The following is a 17,874-nucleotide window of genomic DNA, read 5'->3' as shown; positions in this document are numbered from 1 at the left end:
ATATGATCATGGCTGATCATGCAACTTCAGTGCCCCATTCCTGCTTTCTCTCCATACCCCTTGATCCCTTTAGCCATAAGGGCCACATCTAACTCCCTTTTGAATATATCTAACGAACTGGCCTCAACAACCAATGTGGTAGAGAATTCCACAGATTCACAATTCTCTGAGTTAAGAAGTTTCTCCTCATCTCGGTCCTAAATGGCTTACCCTTAGACTGTGACCCCTGGCTCTGGACTTCCCCAACATCGGGAACATTCTTCCTGTATCTAACCTGTCCAGTCCCATCAGAATGTTCTATGTTTCTATGAGATCCCCTCTCATTCTTCTAAATTCCAGTGAATATAAGCCTAGTCAATCCAGTCTTTCTTCATATGTCAGTCCTGCCATCCTGGGAATCAGTCTGGTGAACCTTCGCTGCACTCTCTCAATAGCAAATGTCCTTCCTCAGATTCGGAGACCAAAACTGCACACAATACTCAAGGTGTGTCTCACCAAGGCCCTGAACAACTGCAGTAAGACTTCCCTGCTCCTATACTCAAATCCCCTCGCTATGAAGGCCAGCATGCCATTTGCCTTCTTTACTGCCTGCTGTAGCTGCATGCCTGCCTTCAATGACTGATGTACCATGAGACTCAGGTCTCGTTGCACTTCCCCTTTTACTAATTTGTCACCATTCAGATAATAATCTGCCTTCCTGTTTTTGCCACCGAAGTGGATAACCTCACACATCCACATTATACTGCATCATCTAACCTATCCAAGTCTCTTAGCATCCTCCTCGCAGCTCGCACTGCCACCCAGCTTAGTGATATTTGCAAACTTGGAGATGTTACATTCAATTCCTTCGTCTAAATCATTAATGTATATTGTAAATAGCTGGTGTCCCAGCACTGAACCCTGCGGCACCCCATTAGTCACTGCCTGCCATTCTGAAAAGGACCCTTTTATTCCCACTCTTTGCTTCCTGTCTGCCAACCAGTTCTCGATTCACGTCAATACATTACCCTCAATACCTTAATTTTGCACACTAATCTCTTGTGTGCGACCTGTCAAAAGCATTTTGAAAGTCCAAATACACCACATCCACTGGTTCTCCCTTATCCACTCTACTAATTACATTCTCAAAAAACTCTAGAAGAGGTGTCAAGCATGATTTCCCTTTCATAAATCCATGCTGACTTGGTCCGATCCTGTCACTGCTTTCCAAATGCACTGCTATTACATATTACATCTTCAACAATTGATTCCAGCATTTTCCCCACCACGATGTCAGGCTAATTGGTCTATAATTCCCTGTTTTCTCTCTCCCTCCTTTTTTAAAACGTGGGGTTACATTAGCTACCCTCCAATCCATAGGTACTGATCCAGAGCCCATGGAATGTTGGAAAATGACCACCAATGCATCTACTATTTCTAGAGCCACTTCCTTAAGTACTCTGGGATGCAGACTATCAAGTCCTGGGGATTTATCGGCCTTCAGTCCTTCAATTTCCCTAACACCATTTCCTGACTAATAAGGATTTCTCTCAGTTCCCCCTTCTCGTTAGACCCTCGGTTCCCTAGTATATTCGGGAGGTTATTCGTGTCTTTCTTAGTGAAGACAGAACCAAAGTATTTGTTCAGTTGGTCTGCCATTTCCTTGTTCCCCATTATGAATTCACCTGATTCTGACTGCAAGGGATCTACATTAGTCTTCATTAATCTTTTTCTCTTCACATATCTATAGAAGCTTTTGTAGTCAGTTTTTATGTTCCCTGCAAGCTTACTCTCATACTCTATTTCCCCCCCTGCTAATTAAACCCTTTGTCCTCCTCTGCTGAATTCTAAATTTCTCCCAGTCCTCAGGTTTGCTGCTTTTTCTGGCCAATTTATATGCCTCTTCCTTGGATTTAACACTTTCACTAATTTCCCTTGTTAGCCACAGTTGAGCCACCTTCCTTTTTTTATTCTTACGCCAGATAGGGATGTACAATTGTTGTAGTTCATCCATGTGATATTTAAACGTCTGCCATTGCCAAAAAAACCATCAACCCTTTAAGTATCATTCTCCAGTCTATCCTAGCCAATTCACGTCTCATACCATCGAAGTCTTTAAGTTCAGGACCATAGTCTCTGAATTAACTGTATCACTCTCCATCTTAATGAAGAACTCTACCATATTATAGTCACTCTTCTCCAAGGGGCCCCGCACGACCAGATTGCTAATTAATCCTCTCTCGTTACACAAGAACCAATCTAAGATGGCCTGTTCTCTAGTTGGTTCCTCGACATATTGGTCTCGAAAACCATCCTTTATACACTCCAGGAAATCCTCCTCCACAGTATTGCTACAGTTTGGTTAGCCCAATCAATATGTAGATTAAAGTCACCCATGATAACTGCTGTACCCTTATTGCATGCGTCCCTAATTTCCTGTTTGATGCCATCCCCAACCTCACTACTACTGTTTGGTGGTCTGTACACAACTCCCACGAACGTTTTCTGCCCTTTGGTGTTTCGCAGCTCTACCCATATAGATTCCACATCATCCACGCTAATGTCTTTCCTTACTATTGCGTTAATCTCCTCTTTAACCAGTAACGCTACCTCACCTCCTTTTCCTTCCTGTCTGGCCTTCCTGAATATTGAATACTCCTGGATGTTGAGTTCCCAGCCTTGGTTACCCTGGAGCCATGAATCCGTAATCCCAATTACATCATATCCGTTAACAGCTATCTGCGCAGTCAATTCATCCATCTTATTACAAAATGTTCTTTGCATTGAGACTCAGAGCCTTCAGGCTTGTTTTTTTAAAACTCTCTGTCTTTTTAGAATTATGTTGTAATGTGGTCCTTTTTGATTTTTGCCCTTGATTTCTCTGCCCTCCACTCTTGCTTTTTTCCTTCCTACCTTTTGCTTCTGCCCCCTTTTTACTTCGCTCTGTCTCCCTGCATAGATTCCCATCCCGCTGCCATTTTAGTTTAAACCCTCCCCAACTGCACGAGCAAACACTCTGCCTGGGACAGCGGTTCCGGTCCTGCCCAGGTGCAGACTGTCCAGTTTGTACTGGTTCCACCTCCCCCAGAACCGGTTCCAAAGTCCCAGGAATTTGAATCCCTCTCCCTTGCACCATTCCTCAAACCACGTATTCATCTGAGCTATCCTGCAATTCCTACTCTGACTAGCATGTGGCACTGGTAGCAATCCTGAGATTACTATCTTTGAGGTCCTATTTTTTAATTTAATTCCTAGCTCCCTAAATTCAGCTTGTAGGACCTCATCCCGTTTTTTACCTATATCGTTGTTACATATATGTATCACAGCAGCTGGCTGTTTACCCTCCCCCTCCAGAATGCGCTGCAACTGCTCCGAGACATCCTTGACCTTTGCACCAGGGAGGCAACATATCATCTTGGAGTCTTGTTTGCGGCCGCAGAAACACCTATCTATTCCCCTTACAATGGAATCCCCTATCACTTTAGCTCTCCCACTCTTTTTCCTGCCCTCTTGTGCAGCAGAGCCACCCCTGGTGCCATGGACTTGGCTGCTGCTGCCTTCCCCTGATGAGCCATCTCTCCCAACAGTACCCAAGGTGGTGTATCTGTTTTGGAAGGAGATGACCACAGGGGACCCCTGCATTACCTTCCTTCGACTGTTCTGCCTGATGGTCACCCATTCCCTATCCAGCTATGTAACCTTTACCTGTGGTGTGACCAACTCACTAAACATGCTATTCATGACATCCTCAGCATCGCGGATGCTCCAGAGTGAATCCATGCACAGCTCCAGTGCCACAATGCAGTCTGTCAGGAGCTGCAGCTGGACACACTTCCGGCACATGTAGTTGTCAGGGACACTGGAAGCGTCCCTGACTTCCCACATAGCACAGGAGGAGCATGACATCGGGCCGGGCTCTCCTGCCATGACTTAACCCTTAAATTAACCGACTTGGTATCAACACCAAAGGTTTCTTGCTGATAAAATTGTTATGACCTGGAATGCATTGTAGAAAGGATGGTGGAAGCGGATTCAATAGTAACTTTCAAATGGGAATTGGATATAAACTTAAAAAGGAAAAAATTGCAGGGCTACAGGGAAAGAGCAATGGAGTGGGACTAATTGGATAGCTCTTCCAAAGAGCCTTCATGGACACGATGGCCCAAATAGCTTTCTTCTGTGCTGTATGATTCTATGAATATAGACATTAAAAGATATACAGGCTAAATATAACTGTGGGTGTTGCTACAACCAGTGAAGGTGCACATTCCCTTGATGTGGATAAAATCTTTGACTGAGTGGAACGGACATGTTTAAGACACAAGCTTCAGATATTTGGCACAAGCCTGGAAGTTCTAATCCATTACCACAAACCCTTTGGTGTATCTCTGAACATTGGGGAACAAGTGAAATGCTCTCTGTCATCTGTTTGTTCATGCTTTGCAGCCCCTTTGTTCAAGAACCACACTGACACTGAAGGGAGAGCCAGATGCCCAAATCTCAACTCTGTGCTGTTGAGGTAAAATCATTCCCAGACTAATCTCTCTCACTGCACAGTGTAACTACATATTTAAGAGACGAGCAGAATAGGACTGGTGCTGGGGAGTAAGAGTTCTGTGTAATTCCACACGACTGCTCTCGATCCTTCTTTGCTCCAGTGGAAATTGCCTCCGTTCCGCAAATCTCTCTTCATAACTGCAGCTTTCCATCCTTGGCAGCATCCTGGTGAATCTATGTTCTACGCTGTCTTTGGCTTCAATCTCCTATCTTATAATGGAGTGCTCAAAACTGCCCACGGTATAATTACTGTGACCTAATCATTGCCTTGTGCTTACTTCACTATGATTTCTTTACTTCTGCCCATTATGCCACTGTATAAAAGCCAAATACTGTTGGGCTTTTTATGGCTTTATCTACCTGCAATTGCACTTTCAGAGATTCTTGAGTCTGCAGGCTTTGTCATCTTTATGGTCATCAAGAGAGCTGGCAGGAGGGTCCGGATGTTTTGCCATCTTTAGAGACAGCACCATCATGTGTCCTCATTCCAGCTATGCTCGTGCTCCAGGGTAATGCTTCACCATGGCCACTGTTGGCAGCATGACAGCAGTTCTAATATTCCAATGACATCGGAATTCTCGCTACCTGATTTCCAAGCGTGTTGGAGTACGTTTTCCTGTCATCTTGTGAAGTTAATGCATGCACGAATAGTTTCAGGTGAGAGAGGTTTGGGGATGGTAAAATACACCCTAGGATTTCAAGTACTTGGAGCATATGAGGGAAGATAATTGTAGGTGGTAGATATACTTTGTGGAATGCTTAAATGGAAGTCTGAGTTTTTTAAAATCTTGCCTGATCTAGTAACATGATTAAACTTCTTCCTGCTCTGTTTATACATGTATGGACTGGTGGTGTTGAATCTGGTGTCTTATTCCAATCACATCTGCGCAATTCTCTTTGGGGATATCTATTAGCATATACATTTTCAGAATGTCTGTGAAAGTACATCTCTTCCCTTGTGGTTTACATTATCACAGAAGATAGCATACCAAGTGACTTCTCGTGTGTTTGTAAAGTGTTTTTTTACATTTAATTTAAAATTAGATATTCAGATCATTTCTAGTTTAATTTGTTGGCATATTTATACACTTGTGTTGTTCGGGAAAGGAAAGCACCTCTCTCCTATGAAACAATCATTGGCCCAGAAATTGTGGTCAGAGAAATCGCGGGCAGATGCCTCCGACCGCAATAATTTCTACAAAAGTACCTGGCGGTCCCAGAGGTTCGGCAATTTGTGGTCCTGGGCTCTATGCGAAGGCCAGCATAGGGGCCCACGTATCTCAGGATCATAAGGAGTTTCGTACGGATCTCTGCGATCACATGGGCCAGCCCACCCTATCCGAGTAGGGGGATTCCCTTTCATACTTATAGTAATTCCGTTAATACGGAACTGCGATAAGTATGAATATGAATACCTCTCAAAACACAGGAACACCGAAAATAAAATTTTAAAAACACATTACACATTTAAAATTTATTAAAATGTGATTTAATTGAATATTTTATACAAAATGTTATTTTTTTGAAATTTTTAAAATATATTTTAACAGGGCTAAAAAGAAATTTACCTTACTGGACAGGGTTTTTAACATATAAATGAGTGATAACGTTTTATTTTTCTATTTCTTACGCTGGTAAAAGCAGGCCTTACGCTTTTACCAGTGTAAGAATTTGAATGACAGTCGCTGGGCAGGAGTGGGCCAAATAGCACAACTCTCTGCCCGTGGAGGTCCTTTTCCTTCACATGCATGCGATCTGTCAAACATATTTTTGACAGATTGCAAGTGCCGGGTTTAGGCGCATGTGTTTTATACCTAAACCCAGAACTTGCGGGGACCCCATGGGCGCGTGCGCACTTTGTACCTGCCCGTGGGGAGCGTGATTTCAGGCCCAATATGTCTTTAACCTGTAAAATTACCGCATGGTTAAGAGACAAGTATAACAGCAAAACAGACCTTCATCACATTTATTTGTACCATGCATTTAAAGTCCATAATTTCAATTCATGTGTGTTTGGTTTTCGAATAAGTCAAGAGAATGCTTTACTTGAAATATTGTGGATACCACTTAAATATAAATAATTTAAATTCACTCTTTTCAAAATCCCAATTGATTTGCTCTTAATAATTTGCTCTTAATTTGGCCGCTTGAGCCTGCTCTGCCATTCAATAAGATTATGGCTGATCTGATCTTGACCTCAACTCCACTTCCCTGCCCGCTCCCCATAACCCTTGACTCCCTTATTGTTCAAAAATCTGTCTATCTCCACCTTAAATATATTCAGTGATCCAGCCTCCACAGCTTACTGGGGTAGAGAATTCTACAGATACACGACGCTCTGAGAGAAGAAATTCCTCCTCATGCCTGTTTTAAATGGGTAACCCCTTATTCTGAAACTATGCCCCCTAGTTCTAGATTCCCTCACGAGGGGAAACATCCTCTCTTCATCTACCCTGTCAAGCTCCCTCATAATCTTATATGCTTCAATAAGATCACCTCCTATTCTTCTAAACTCCAATGAGTAGAGGCCCAACCTGCTCAACTTTTCCTCATAAGGCAACCCCTTCATCTCAGGAATGAACCTAGTGAACCTTCTCTGAACTTCCTCCAATGCAAGTATATCCCTCCTTAAATAAGGAGACCAAAACTGTACGCAGTACTCCAGGTGTGGTTTCACCAATGCCCTGTACAGTTGTAGCAGGACTTCTCTACTTTTATACTCCATCTCCCTTACAATAAAGGCCAACATTCCATTTGCCTTTCTAATTACTTCCTGTACCTGCAGGCTAACTTCTTGTGTTTCATTTACATGGATCCCCAGATCCCTCTGTACTGCAGCATTTTGTAATCTCTCTCCATTTAAATAATAATTTGCTTCTTTATTTTTCCTACCAATGTGGATAACCTCACATTTTCCCACATTACACTCCATCTGCCAAATTTTTGTCCACTCACTTAGCCTATCTATATCCCTTTGCAAATTATTTGTGCCCTCTTCACAATTTGCTTTCCCACCCATCTTTGCATCCTCAGCAAATTTGGTTACGTTACACGTGATCCCATCATCCAAGTCATTAATACAGATTATCAATAGTTGAGGCCCCAGCACTAATCTCTGTGGCACCCCACGGTTAGTTTGCCAACCTGAAAATGACCCATTTATCCTGACTCTTTGTTTTCTGTTAGTTAGCCAATCCTCTATCCACGCTAATATATTACCCCCAATTCCGTGAGCTCTTATCTTGTGCAGTAACCTTTTATGTGGAACCTTATCGAATGCTTTCTGGAAATCCAAATACACTACATCTACTCGTTCCCCTTTATCCACCCTGCTCGTTACATCCTCAAAGAATTCCAGCAAATTTGTCAAACATGACTTCCCCTTCATAAATCCATGCTGACTCTGCCTGACTGAATTATGCTTATTTTGTTTGCGCATCAAAACATATCCACTATCACAGAGAAAAATAAATCAACACCTGATACATTATAGATAAAAATGCTTTCTTTCTGTTCACACCTCCATGTGTTGCTGCCCTCTGCTTTGTCTCCACCATCCTGTCAGCCTGTTGAAGACCAGTTAGGGAAACGGAAAAGACATCCATTTTCCAAATTGCTGCCTCTAATGGGAGTTCAATTTTTATTATTATTCCTTTAAAAAAAAATACCCAGTTCCAGCCTCTGAACACACATTGAGCCAGCCCAGTGCATCATCCGTGCTCATGTCATGTGCAATTTTATATCACAATGAAAGTAAGCTGAAATGCATTTGGAAGGTCATCATTGGAGGTCAGAGTACCAGAGAGCCAAGAAAAATCAGTTTCTGTTGCCATCAGTTGAACAGATGTTGTTAAATGTATATTTGCTCGTGTTGCTGACAGCATGATACCTGCACATCTGGAGTTGATGGCACAACAATAATGAAAAATGTGCTTGAAACTGCAAAAGTGCATCCTTGATTTTGTGATCTGAAGTTGTGAGGGTGCTAGGCTCTGCTCTTTTGAATTATTTTCTGTTCAGTTGTTCTGCTCATCATTTCACTGATCTCAAAACACCTGGATACAACATTAGGTTCAAGCATCCTGTCTGCTTTGGGCTGATCAGGGGCTACATGTGTATACAAAGGCATGACATAAGAACATAAGAACATAAGAATTAGGAACAGGAGTAGGCCATCTAGCCCCTCGAGCCTGCTCCGCCATTCAACAAGATCATGGCTGATCTGGCCGTGGACTCAGCTCCACTTACCCGCCCGCTCCCCATAACCCTTAATTCCCTTATTGGTTAAAAATCTATCTATCTGTGATTTGAATACATTCAATGAGCTAGCCTCAACTGCTTCCTTGGGCAGAGAATTCCATAGATTCACAACCCTCTGGGAGAAGAAATTCCTTCTCAACTCGGTTTTAAATTGGCTCCCCCTTATTTTGAGGCTGTGCCCCCTAGTTCTAGTCTCCCCGACCAATGGAAACAACCTCTCTGCCTCTATCTTGTCTATCCCTTTCATTATTTTAAATGTTTCTATAAGATCACCCCTTATCCTTCTGAACTCCAACGAGTAAAGACCCAGTCTACTCAATCTATCATCATAAGGTAACCCCCTCATCTCCGGAATCAGCCTAGTGAATCGTCTCTGTACCCCCTCCAAAGCTAGTATATCCTTCCATAAGTAAGGTGAACAAAACTGCATGCAGTACTCCAGGTGCGGCCTCACCAATACCCTATACAGTTGCAGCAGGACCTCCCTGCTTTTGTACTCCATCCCTCTCGCAATGAAGGCCAACATTCCATTCGCCTTCCTGATTACCTGCTGCACCTGCAAACTAACTTTTTGGGATTCATGCACAAGGACCCCCAGGTCCCTCTGCACCGCAGCATGTTGTAATTTCTCCCCATTCAAATAATATTCCCTTTTACTGTTTTTTTTCCAAGGTGGAAGATCTCACATTTTCCGACATTGTATTCCATCTGCCAAACCTCAGCCCATTCGCTTAACCTATCTAAATCTCTTTTGCAGCCCCTCCGTGTCCTCTACACAACCCGCTTTCCCACTAATCTTTGTGTCATCTGCAAATTTTGTTTCACTATACTCTGTCCCCTCTATGTATATTGTAAACAGTTGTGGTCCCAGCACCGATCCCTTTGGCACACCACTAACCACCGATTTCCAACCCGAAAAGGATCCATTTATCCCGACTCTCTGCTTTCTCTTAGCCAGCCAATTCTCTATCCATGCTAATACATTTCCTCTGACTCCGCTTACCTTTATCTTCTGCAGTAACCTTTTGTGTGGCACTTTATCGAATGCCTTTTGGAAATCCAAATACACCACATCCATCAGTACACCTCTATCCACCATGCTCGTTACATCCTCAAATAATTCCAGTAAGTTAGTTAAACATGATTTCCCCTTCATGAATCCATGTTGCGTCTGCTTGATTGCATTATTCCTATCTAGATGTCCCGCTATTTGTTCCTTAATGAACCAATGTCCAAGGGGGAGTGTTTGCTAGTGCTGTTGGGGAGGAGTTAAGCTAATATGGCAGGGGGATGGGAACCAATGCAGGGAGACAGAGGGAAACAAAAAGGAGGCAAAAGCAAAAGACAGAAAGGAGATGAGGAAAAGTGGAGGTCAGAGAAACCCAAGGCAAAGAACAAAAAGGGCCACTGTACAGCAAAATTCTAAAAGGACAAAGGGTGATAAAAAAACAAGCCTGAAGGCTTTGTGTCTTAATGCAAGGAGTATCCGCAATAAGGTGGATGAATTAACTGTGCAAATAGATGTTAACAAATATGATGTGATTGGGATTACGGAGACGTGGCTCCAGGATGATCAGGGCTGGGAACTCAACATACAGGGGTATTCAACATTCAGGAAGGATAGAATAAAAGGAAAAGGAGGTGGGGTAGCATTGCTGGTTAAAGAGGAGATTAATGCAATAGTTAGGAAAGACATTAGCTTGGATGATGTGGAATCTATATGGGTAGAGCTGCAGAACACCAAAGGGCAAAAAACATTAGTGGGAGTTGTGTACAGACCTTCAAACAGTAGTAGTGATGTTGGGGAGGGCATCAAACAGGAAATTAGGGGTGCATGCAATAAAGGTGCAGCAGTTATAATGGGTGACTTTAATATGCACATAGATTGGGCTAGCCAAACTGGAAGTAATACGGTGGAGGAGGATTTCCTGGAGTGCATAAGGGATGGCTTTCTAGACCAATATGTCGAGGAACCAACTAGAGGGGAGGCCATCTTAGACTGGGTGTTGTGTAATGAGAGAGGATTAATTAGTAATCTCATTGTGCGAGGCCCCTTGGGGAAGAGTGACCATAATATGGTGGAATTCTGCATTAGGATGGAGAATGAAACAGTTAATTCAGAGACCATGGTCCAGAACTTAAAGAAGGGTAATTTTGAAGGTATGAGGCGTGAATTGGCGAGGATAGATTGGCGAATGATACTTAAGGGGTTGACTGTGGATGGGCAATGGCAGACATTTAGAGACCGCATGGATGAACTACAACAATTGTACATTCCTGTCTGGCGTAAAAATAAAAAAGGGAAGGTGGCTCAACCATGGCTATCAAGGGAAATCAGGGATAGTATTAAAGCCAAGGAAGGTGCATACAAATTGGCCAGAAATAGCAGTGAACCCAGGGACTGGGAGAAATTTAGAACTCAGCAGAGGAGGACAAAGGGTTTGATTAGGGCAGGGAAAATGGAGTACGAGAAGAAGCTTGCAGGGAACATTAAGGCGGATTGCAAATGTTTCTATAGATATATAAAGAGAAAAAGGTTAGTAAAGACAAACGTAGGTCCCCTGCAGTCAGAATCAGGGGGAACAAAGAAATGGCAGACCAATTGAACAAGTACTTTGGTTCGGTATTCACTAAGGAAGACACAAACAACCTTCCGGATATAAAAGGGGTCAGAGGGTCTAGTAAGGAGGAGGAACTGAGGGAAATCTTTATTAGTCGGGAAATTGTGTTGGGGAAATTGATGGGATTGAAGGCCGATAAATCCCCAGGGCCTGATGGACTGCATCCCAGAGTACTTAAGGAGGTGGCCTTGGAAATAACGGATGCATTGACAGTCATTTTCCAACATTCCATTGACTCTGGATCAGTTCCTATGGAGTGGAGGGTAGCCAATGTAACCCCACTTTTTAAAAAAGGAGGGAGAGAGAAAACAGGGAATTATAGACCGGTCAGCCTGACATCGGTAGTGGGTAAAATGATGGAATCAATTATTAAGAATGTCATAGCAGCGCATTTGGAAAGAGGTGACATGATGGGTCCAAGTCAGCATGGATTTGTGAAAGGGAAATCATGCTTGACAAATCTTCTGGAATTTTTTGAGGATGTTTCCAGTAAAGTGGACAAGGGAGAACCAGTTGATGTGGTATATTTGGACTTTCAGAAGGCTTTTGACAAGGTCCCACACAAGAGATTAATGTGCAAAGTTAAAGAACATGGGATTAGGGGTAGTGTGCTGACGTGGATTGAGAACTGGTTGGCAGACAGGAAGCAAAGAGTAGGCATAAATGTGTACTTTTCAGAATGGCAGGCAGTGACTAGTGGGGTACCGCAAGGTTCTGTGCTGGGGCCCCAGCTGTTTACATTGTACATTAATGATTTAGACGAGGGGATTAAATGTAGTATCTCCAAATTTGCGGATGACACTAAGTTGGGTGGCAGTGTGAGCTGTGAGGAGGATGCTATGAGGCTGCAGAGTGACTTGGATAGGTTAGGTGAGTGGGCAAATGCATGGCGGATGAAGTATAATGTGGATAAATGTGAGGTTATCCACTTTGGTGGTAAAAACAGAGAGACAGACTATTATCTGAATGGTGACAGATTAGGAAAAGGGAAGGTGCAACGAGACCTGGGTGTCATGGTACATCAGTCATTGAAGGTTGGCATACAGGTACAGCAGGCGGTTAAGAAAGCAAATGGCATGTTGGCCTTCATAGCGAGGGGATTTGAGTACAGGGGCAGGGAGGTGTTGCTACAGTTGTACAGGGCCTTGGTGAGCCACACCTGGAGTATTGTGTACAGCTTTGGTTTCCTAACTTGAGGAAGGACATTCTTGCTATTGAGGGAGTGCAGCGAAGGTTCACCAGATGATTCCCGGGATGGTGGGACTGACCTATCAAGAAAGACTGGATCAACTGGGTTTGTATTCACTGGAGTTCAGAAGAATGAGAAGGGACCTCATAGAAACTTTTAAAATTCTGACTGGTTTAGACAGGTTAGATGCAGGAAGAATGTTCCCAATGTTGGGGAAGTCCAGAACCAGGGGTCACAGTCTAAGGATAAGGGGTAAGCCATTTAGGACCGAGATGAGGAGAAATTTCTTCACCCAGAGAGTGGTGAACCTGTGGAATTCTCTACCACAGAAAGTAGTTGAGGCCAATTCACTAATATATTCAAAAGGGAGTTAGATGAAGTCCTTACTACTAGGGGGATCAAGGGGTATGGCGAGAAAGCAGGAAAGGGGTACTGAAGTTTCATGTTCAACCATGAACTCATTGAATGGCGGTGCAGGCTAGAAGGGCTGAATGGCCTACTCCTGCACCTATTTTCTATGTTTCTATGTTTCTATAGCTTCAAGCATTTTCCCCACTACAGATGTTAAACTAACTGGCCTATAGTTACCTGCCTTTTGTCTGCCCCCTTTTTTAAACAGAGGCGTTACATTAGCTGCTTTCCAATCCGCTGGTACCTCCCCAGAGTCCAGAGAATTTTGGTAGATTATAACGAATGCATCTGCTATAACTTCCAACATCTCTTTTAATACCCTGGGATGCATTTCATCCGGACCAGGGGACTTGTCCACCTTGAGTCCCATTAGCCTGTCCAGCATTACCTCCCTAGTGATAATGATTGTCTCAAGGTCCTCCCTTCCCACGTTCCTGTGACCAGCAATTTTTGGCATAGTTTTTGTGTCTTCCACTGTGAAGACCGAAGCAAAATAATTGTTTAAGGTCTCAGCCATTTCCACATTTCCCATTATTAAATCCCCCTTCTCATCTTCTAAGGGACTAACATTTACTTGAGTCACTCTTTTCCGTTTTATATATCTGTAAAAGCTTTTACTATCTGCATATTTGCATATGTCTCAAGTTGCTTATGCTTGATGTTCTGATTTAGGATTTGGCCATCAGAGAAGCAAAAAGCATTGGGACCAACCTTTTCCAAATCTTCAGGCACATGAATTTCAAACTGAGTGGGGGGAAAAAAACAAGTGCAAATCAAATTAAAATTGCCTGGGTTTTAGGGGCAGGATTGGCAGGGCTTGGAAGGCACATATGGACTATGGACCAAAGTTTTGACAGCCAGGGTTAAATGTACATCCCACTTGAATGTGACTTTTTAGTTGGTAAAAATTATATGCATTTAAGTGGGGTTCAGTGTATATTCAAGACGTAAGAATAATGGTATCAGTGCATTGGAGATGGTGACTGTAAAGGATTAGCCAAATGTTTTGAATAAAGGTTGTACATTTCAAATGATTCATTGGGGAGATTATTACATTTTCTAAATGTGCAATGTCTCCAGCCATTCTGGTAAAGTACCCCTGCTGTACCTGATTTCTGTACGGTTCCTACAAGCAAGCAGTTTTGCACAGTGTTATTGGGCCCAAATTTCCCCAGGAGTTGCTCTGTTTTTTTTGGAGCAACTTGAAGATTTTTTTGGAATATCTTTTTCGTTGCAATTCTGGCCATTTAATTTGCACCAGTGTAAGTGAGTTAGTTAGGTTTTTTTTGTTTAGTTTTTTTTATCAAAGGGGGCGTTCCTAGCCATTTACGCCTGTTTTGGCCATTTAAGCGAATTTGGCCAGCCAATAGTTGTTCCAAACTAACTTAGGCCAGCGTATGTTGCCACTTCTGTCCACACAGAAAAACTTGACCTCGAGTTAAGGAATTGGCGCAAGTAACTCCATTTAAAGCACCACCAAGCACCAAACAAAGCACAAAAAGTAATAAGCATTCAATAAAAAATAAAAAACTGAAGTAAATAATTAAATTAACAAATAAAGAACTGAAATAACTCCTACCTTCAACTAAATTCGGCAGCGGTTGGCCATGTGGGAGTCCCTTCGGCCTGGGATAGGGGAGGAAGAATGCGGCATCTGAACAGGGAGGGAGAAGGCTCAACGCAGCAGGCTGGGGTGGCAGAGGTGGGGGGGGGGGGGCTGCTGGGGGGTGGTGGTGGTGAACGTGGCATCTTACCCGGGGGGGGGCGGGTGGGTGGAAGGGAAGGGATCCACAGCGGGCATGCCCCAACCGGTGCGGGAGCCCCCGCCCGCCGAATCAAAACTCTTCCCCTCCCCCCCGTAAAAAAACTCTCCCCCCCAAAAAAAACTCTCCTCCCCCATCAAAACTCTTTCCCTCCCCCCAAAAATTCTTTCCCTCCCCCCCAAAACTCTTTCCCTCCCCCCCAAAACTCTTCCCGCCTCCACCCCCCCCCCCACCGCCGATCAAAACTCCTCCCCCCACCAACCTGTCTCTTGTTGCCCTCAGCGCGGGAAGGCGGGGGCCGGCCACTCGGCCCGGGATGGAGTGGCGAACATCGCGTCGTCCCTTCAGCCAGGGATAGGGTCGTCCGGAGCCAGGACGCGCTGGGAGGGCCAGGAGCTACTGCACATGCGCGCAGACTCCACTGCGCATGCGCGCAGCTGCTGGCACTCTTTTCAGCGCAGGGCTGTAGCTCCGCCCATCACGCGTTCCAATGCACCACGCCACAGGCCACAGGCCTGAAACTAATGGGGAGAATATGGAGGTAAGAAATCGGCGCCATTTCTGTACTACAAAGTCCACGCACCTCATGGAGGTGCGCATTCTAGCAGAGGGGGCAAACTTGGGCACGTTGTTATTTCTTCAAATTAGTATTCCACAATTCAGTAAGATTGCATAAGTTTGAAGTGGTGAAATATATGACCTATTTTCCTTTACAAGAAATTCTTCTAAATATTTTAGCAACTCGTGATTTATAATTTAATATTTTGATTATATTATTTTATCTGTTTAATGCTTTCCATAAGGAAGATTTTGTGACGACAGATGCCACTAAAGTGCATATATCAACTTATTCAATGGTTTAGGTTTATTTGTCAACAGCACTGTTCAGCTGCAGCAAATGCATTTAGCTAGTGTTCTTTGCAAAAGCGTTCTTTCTGCAATGTTCATCTGTGAGATGGATAATTGGTAAGGCCAGTGCATGTTTGATTAAGCAAGAAGACTGAGCAGAGTTATTACAAAAGCAAAATACTGCGGATGCTGGAATCTTCTATATTGGGGAGACCAAGCGCAGATTGGGTGACCGCTTTGCAGAGCACCTCCGTTCAGTCCGCAAGTGTAACCCTGAGCTACTGGTTGCCTGTCACTTTAATGCTTCACTCCATTCCCACTCTGACCTCTCCATCCTCGGTCTCCCACACTGTTCCAACGAAGCTCAACGTAAGCTCGAGGAACAGCATCTCATATTTCATTTAGGCACTTTACAGCCTTCTGGACTCAACATCGAGGTCAATTTCAGAGCGTAACCACTGCCAATCTTTGGCTCCCCCGCCCGTCCGCCCCAGAGCCTCTTTCTTTCTTTTTTTCTCCTTGTCTCTAATGGCTGTTGGTCATTATCCCGCCATTCACTCCCTATCTTAACTAATGTTTTTCTAACTCCTGGCATTACTATTTGAATTTGGGCCATCGTCCCTTTTGTTTCTCTAATCTCTCCTGTCTTCCACCCTATTACAGACCTTCCCTTTTATTCTTCCTTCCCCTCCCCCTTCAGTGCTTGTTAAGAATCTGTTCTTTCCGGACACTCTCCAGTTCTGACGAAAGGTCAACGACCTGAAACGTTAACTCTGCTTCCTCTCCACAGATGCTTCCTGACCTGCTGAGATTTCCAGCGTTTTCTGTTTTTATTCCAGATTCCAGCATCCGCAGTATTTTGCTTTTGTATTTGTGTTTAATTCACTGCCACTTCTCTTCTAGGAATGCCCACCTTGAAGAAGTTCTGCTCTTCCCTCAGACGGGATTTCCGTTTGTCTCTTTTACCTTGTTCATCTTCTTTGCTTTCTGTTTCCCTTCTCGTGTTTGATCAATGTCTGCCAAGACTCGTCTTCACAGCCACATCTCTTTCCTCAGTAACTGTCTCTTCCTCGGACTTAATCCACGTGGATTCCAACTGAAATTCCACCCCTCATGTTTTAGATCCACCCAGGATTACAGAGCTCTCCGAGATATTCAACGTTCCTCAAACCTCTGCTCTTGTCACATCCTGGGATCCACACTCAATGCTATGCACCACCACATACACAGTCTCGACCTCTCCCTTCAGCAGCACCGACTCACTCTATCTCTGATCCGCAGTTCCATGTCATCCTTCGCCTCATCCGGCATTTTATACAAAAACTTTTTTCCTTCCTTTCAGATGTTAAGGATCATAAACTTCAAACAACTCTTGGACAAACAATGCCCCTCCAGAATCTTCTTCCCCCACACTTCCCTCTGATCCCATCCCAATCTCACACCCTGCCATGTTGTCACTATCCCCTCTGACCTTCCCCTCTCTGACCCCAAACAATCAGTCCTCAACTGAGCTTCATCCCCTTACCTTCATCACCTCAATGAATTTTGAGCTCGGCACGATGCTGAGCTATTTTTCCGCTGCCTTCAACTCCGTACCCACTTCTTCGACCAGGGTCTTCCCCCCCGCACAGCTGACCCTTTCTCACACTTTCAGAATTCTCGCTCTACCTGGACCCCTCCCTCTGGCCTCTTAGTCTCACTCGACCTCTTCATTGCAAACTGCCGACGGGACATCGGCCATCTCAATTTCTCTGCTCCCCTCACTCACTCCAACCTACTTCCCTCTGAACTTGCAGCACTCCGTTTGCTCAGATCCAACCCCAACCTTGTCATCAAACCTGCTGACAAGGGTGCTGCTGTTGTTCTTTGGCGAACCGACCTCTATCTTGCAGAGGCTGATTGCCTACTCTCTGACATCTCCTCCTACCTCCCCATGGACCATGACCCCACGACTGAACATCAAGCCATAATTTCCCAGACTGTCACTGACTTTATCCCCTCTGGAGGTCTTCCCTCCACAGCCATCAACCTCATAGCTCCCCAACCCCGCACTGCCCACTTCTACTGCCTTCTACCTCCTCCTGATTAAAATGTGTGCAGGAAGTGTGTCCAGCTGCAGCTCCTGTCAGACCGCATTGCGCCACTGCAGCGTGCATGGATTCACTCCGTGATGCTGATGATGTCATGAATAGCACGTTCAGTGAGTTGGTCACACCACAGGTAAAGATAACAAAGGCAGATAGGG

The 17,874-nt window shown here is 44.2% G+C and overlaps 1 protein-coding gene across 24 annotated transcripts in view; it reads left to right on the top strand.

Annotated features, from left to right (window-relative positions):
- The window catches only part of LOC139276737 (plasma membrane calcium-transporting ATPase 2), a 430,975-nt gene that overhangs the window by 135,192 nt on the left and 277,909 nt on the right, over positions 1 to 17,874 (top strand). For 8 of the 24 annotated variants that reach the window (XM_070894747.1, XM_070894743.1, XM_070894745.1 and 5 more), the window contains one exon: positions 10,113 to 10,161. The exons of 13 other annotated variants lie outside the window; for them this stretch is intronic. In XM_070894747.1, the coding sequence (XP_070750848.1) occupies positions 10,113 to 10,161 (49 nt within the window). Of the gene's footprint in view, positions 1 to 4,076; positions 4,092 to 5,793; positions 5,812 to 10,112; positions 10,162 to 11,435; positions 11,465 to 12,064; positions 12,083 to 17,874 lie in introns of all 24 variants that reach the window. 3 more of the 24 variants (XM_070894737.1, XM_070894724.1, XM_070894738.1) reach the window with 3 other exon arrangements.

This window comes from Pristiophorus japonicus, chromosome 12, assembly GCF_044704955.1.
Source record: "Pristiophorus japonicus isolate sPriJap1 chromosome 12, sPriJap1.hap1, whole genome shotgun sequence".
Taxonomy (NCBI): domain Eukaryota; kingdom Metazoa; phylum Chordata; class Chondrichthyes; family Pristiophoridae; genus Pristiophorus; species Pristiophorus japonicus.
Note: the sequence above shows the minus strand (reverse complement) of the source record. Positions and strands in the feature narration are given on the sequence as shown.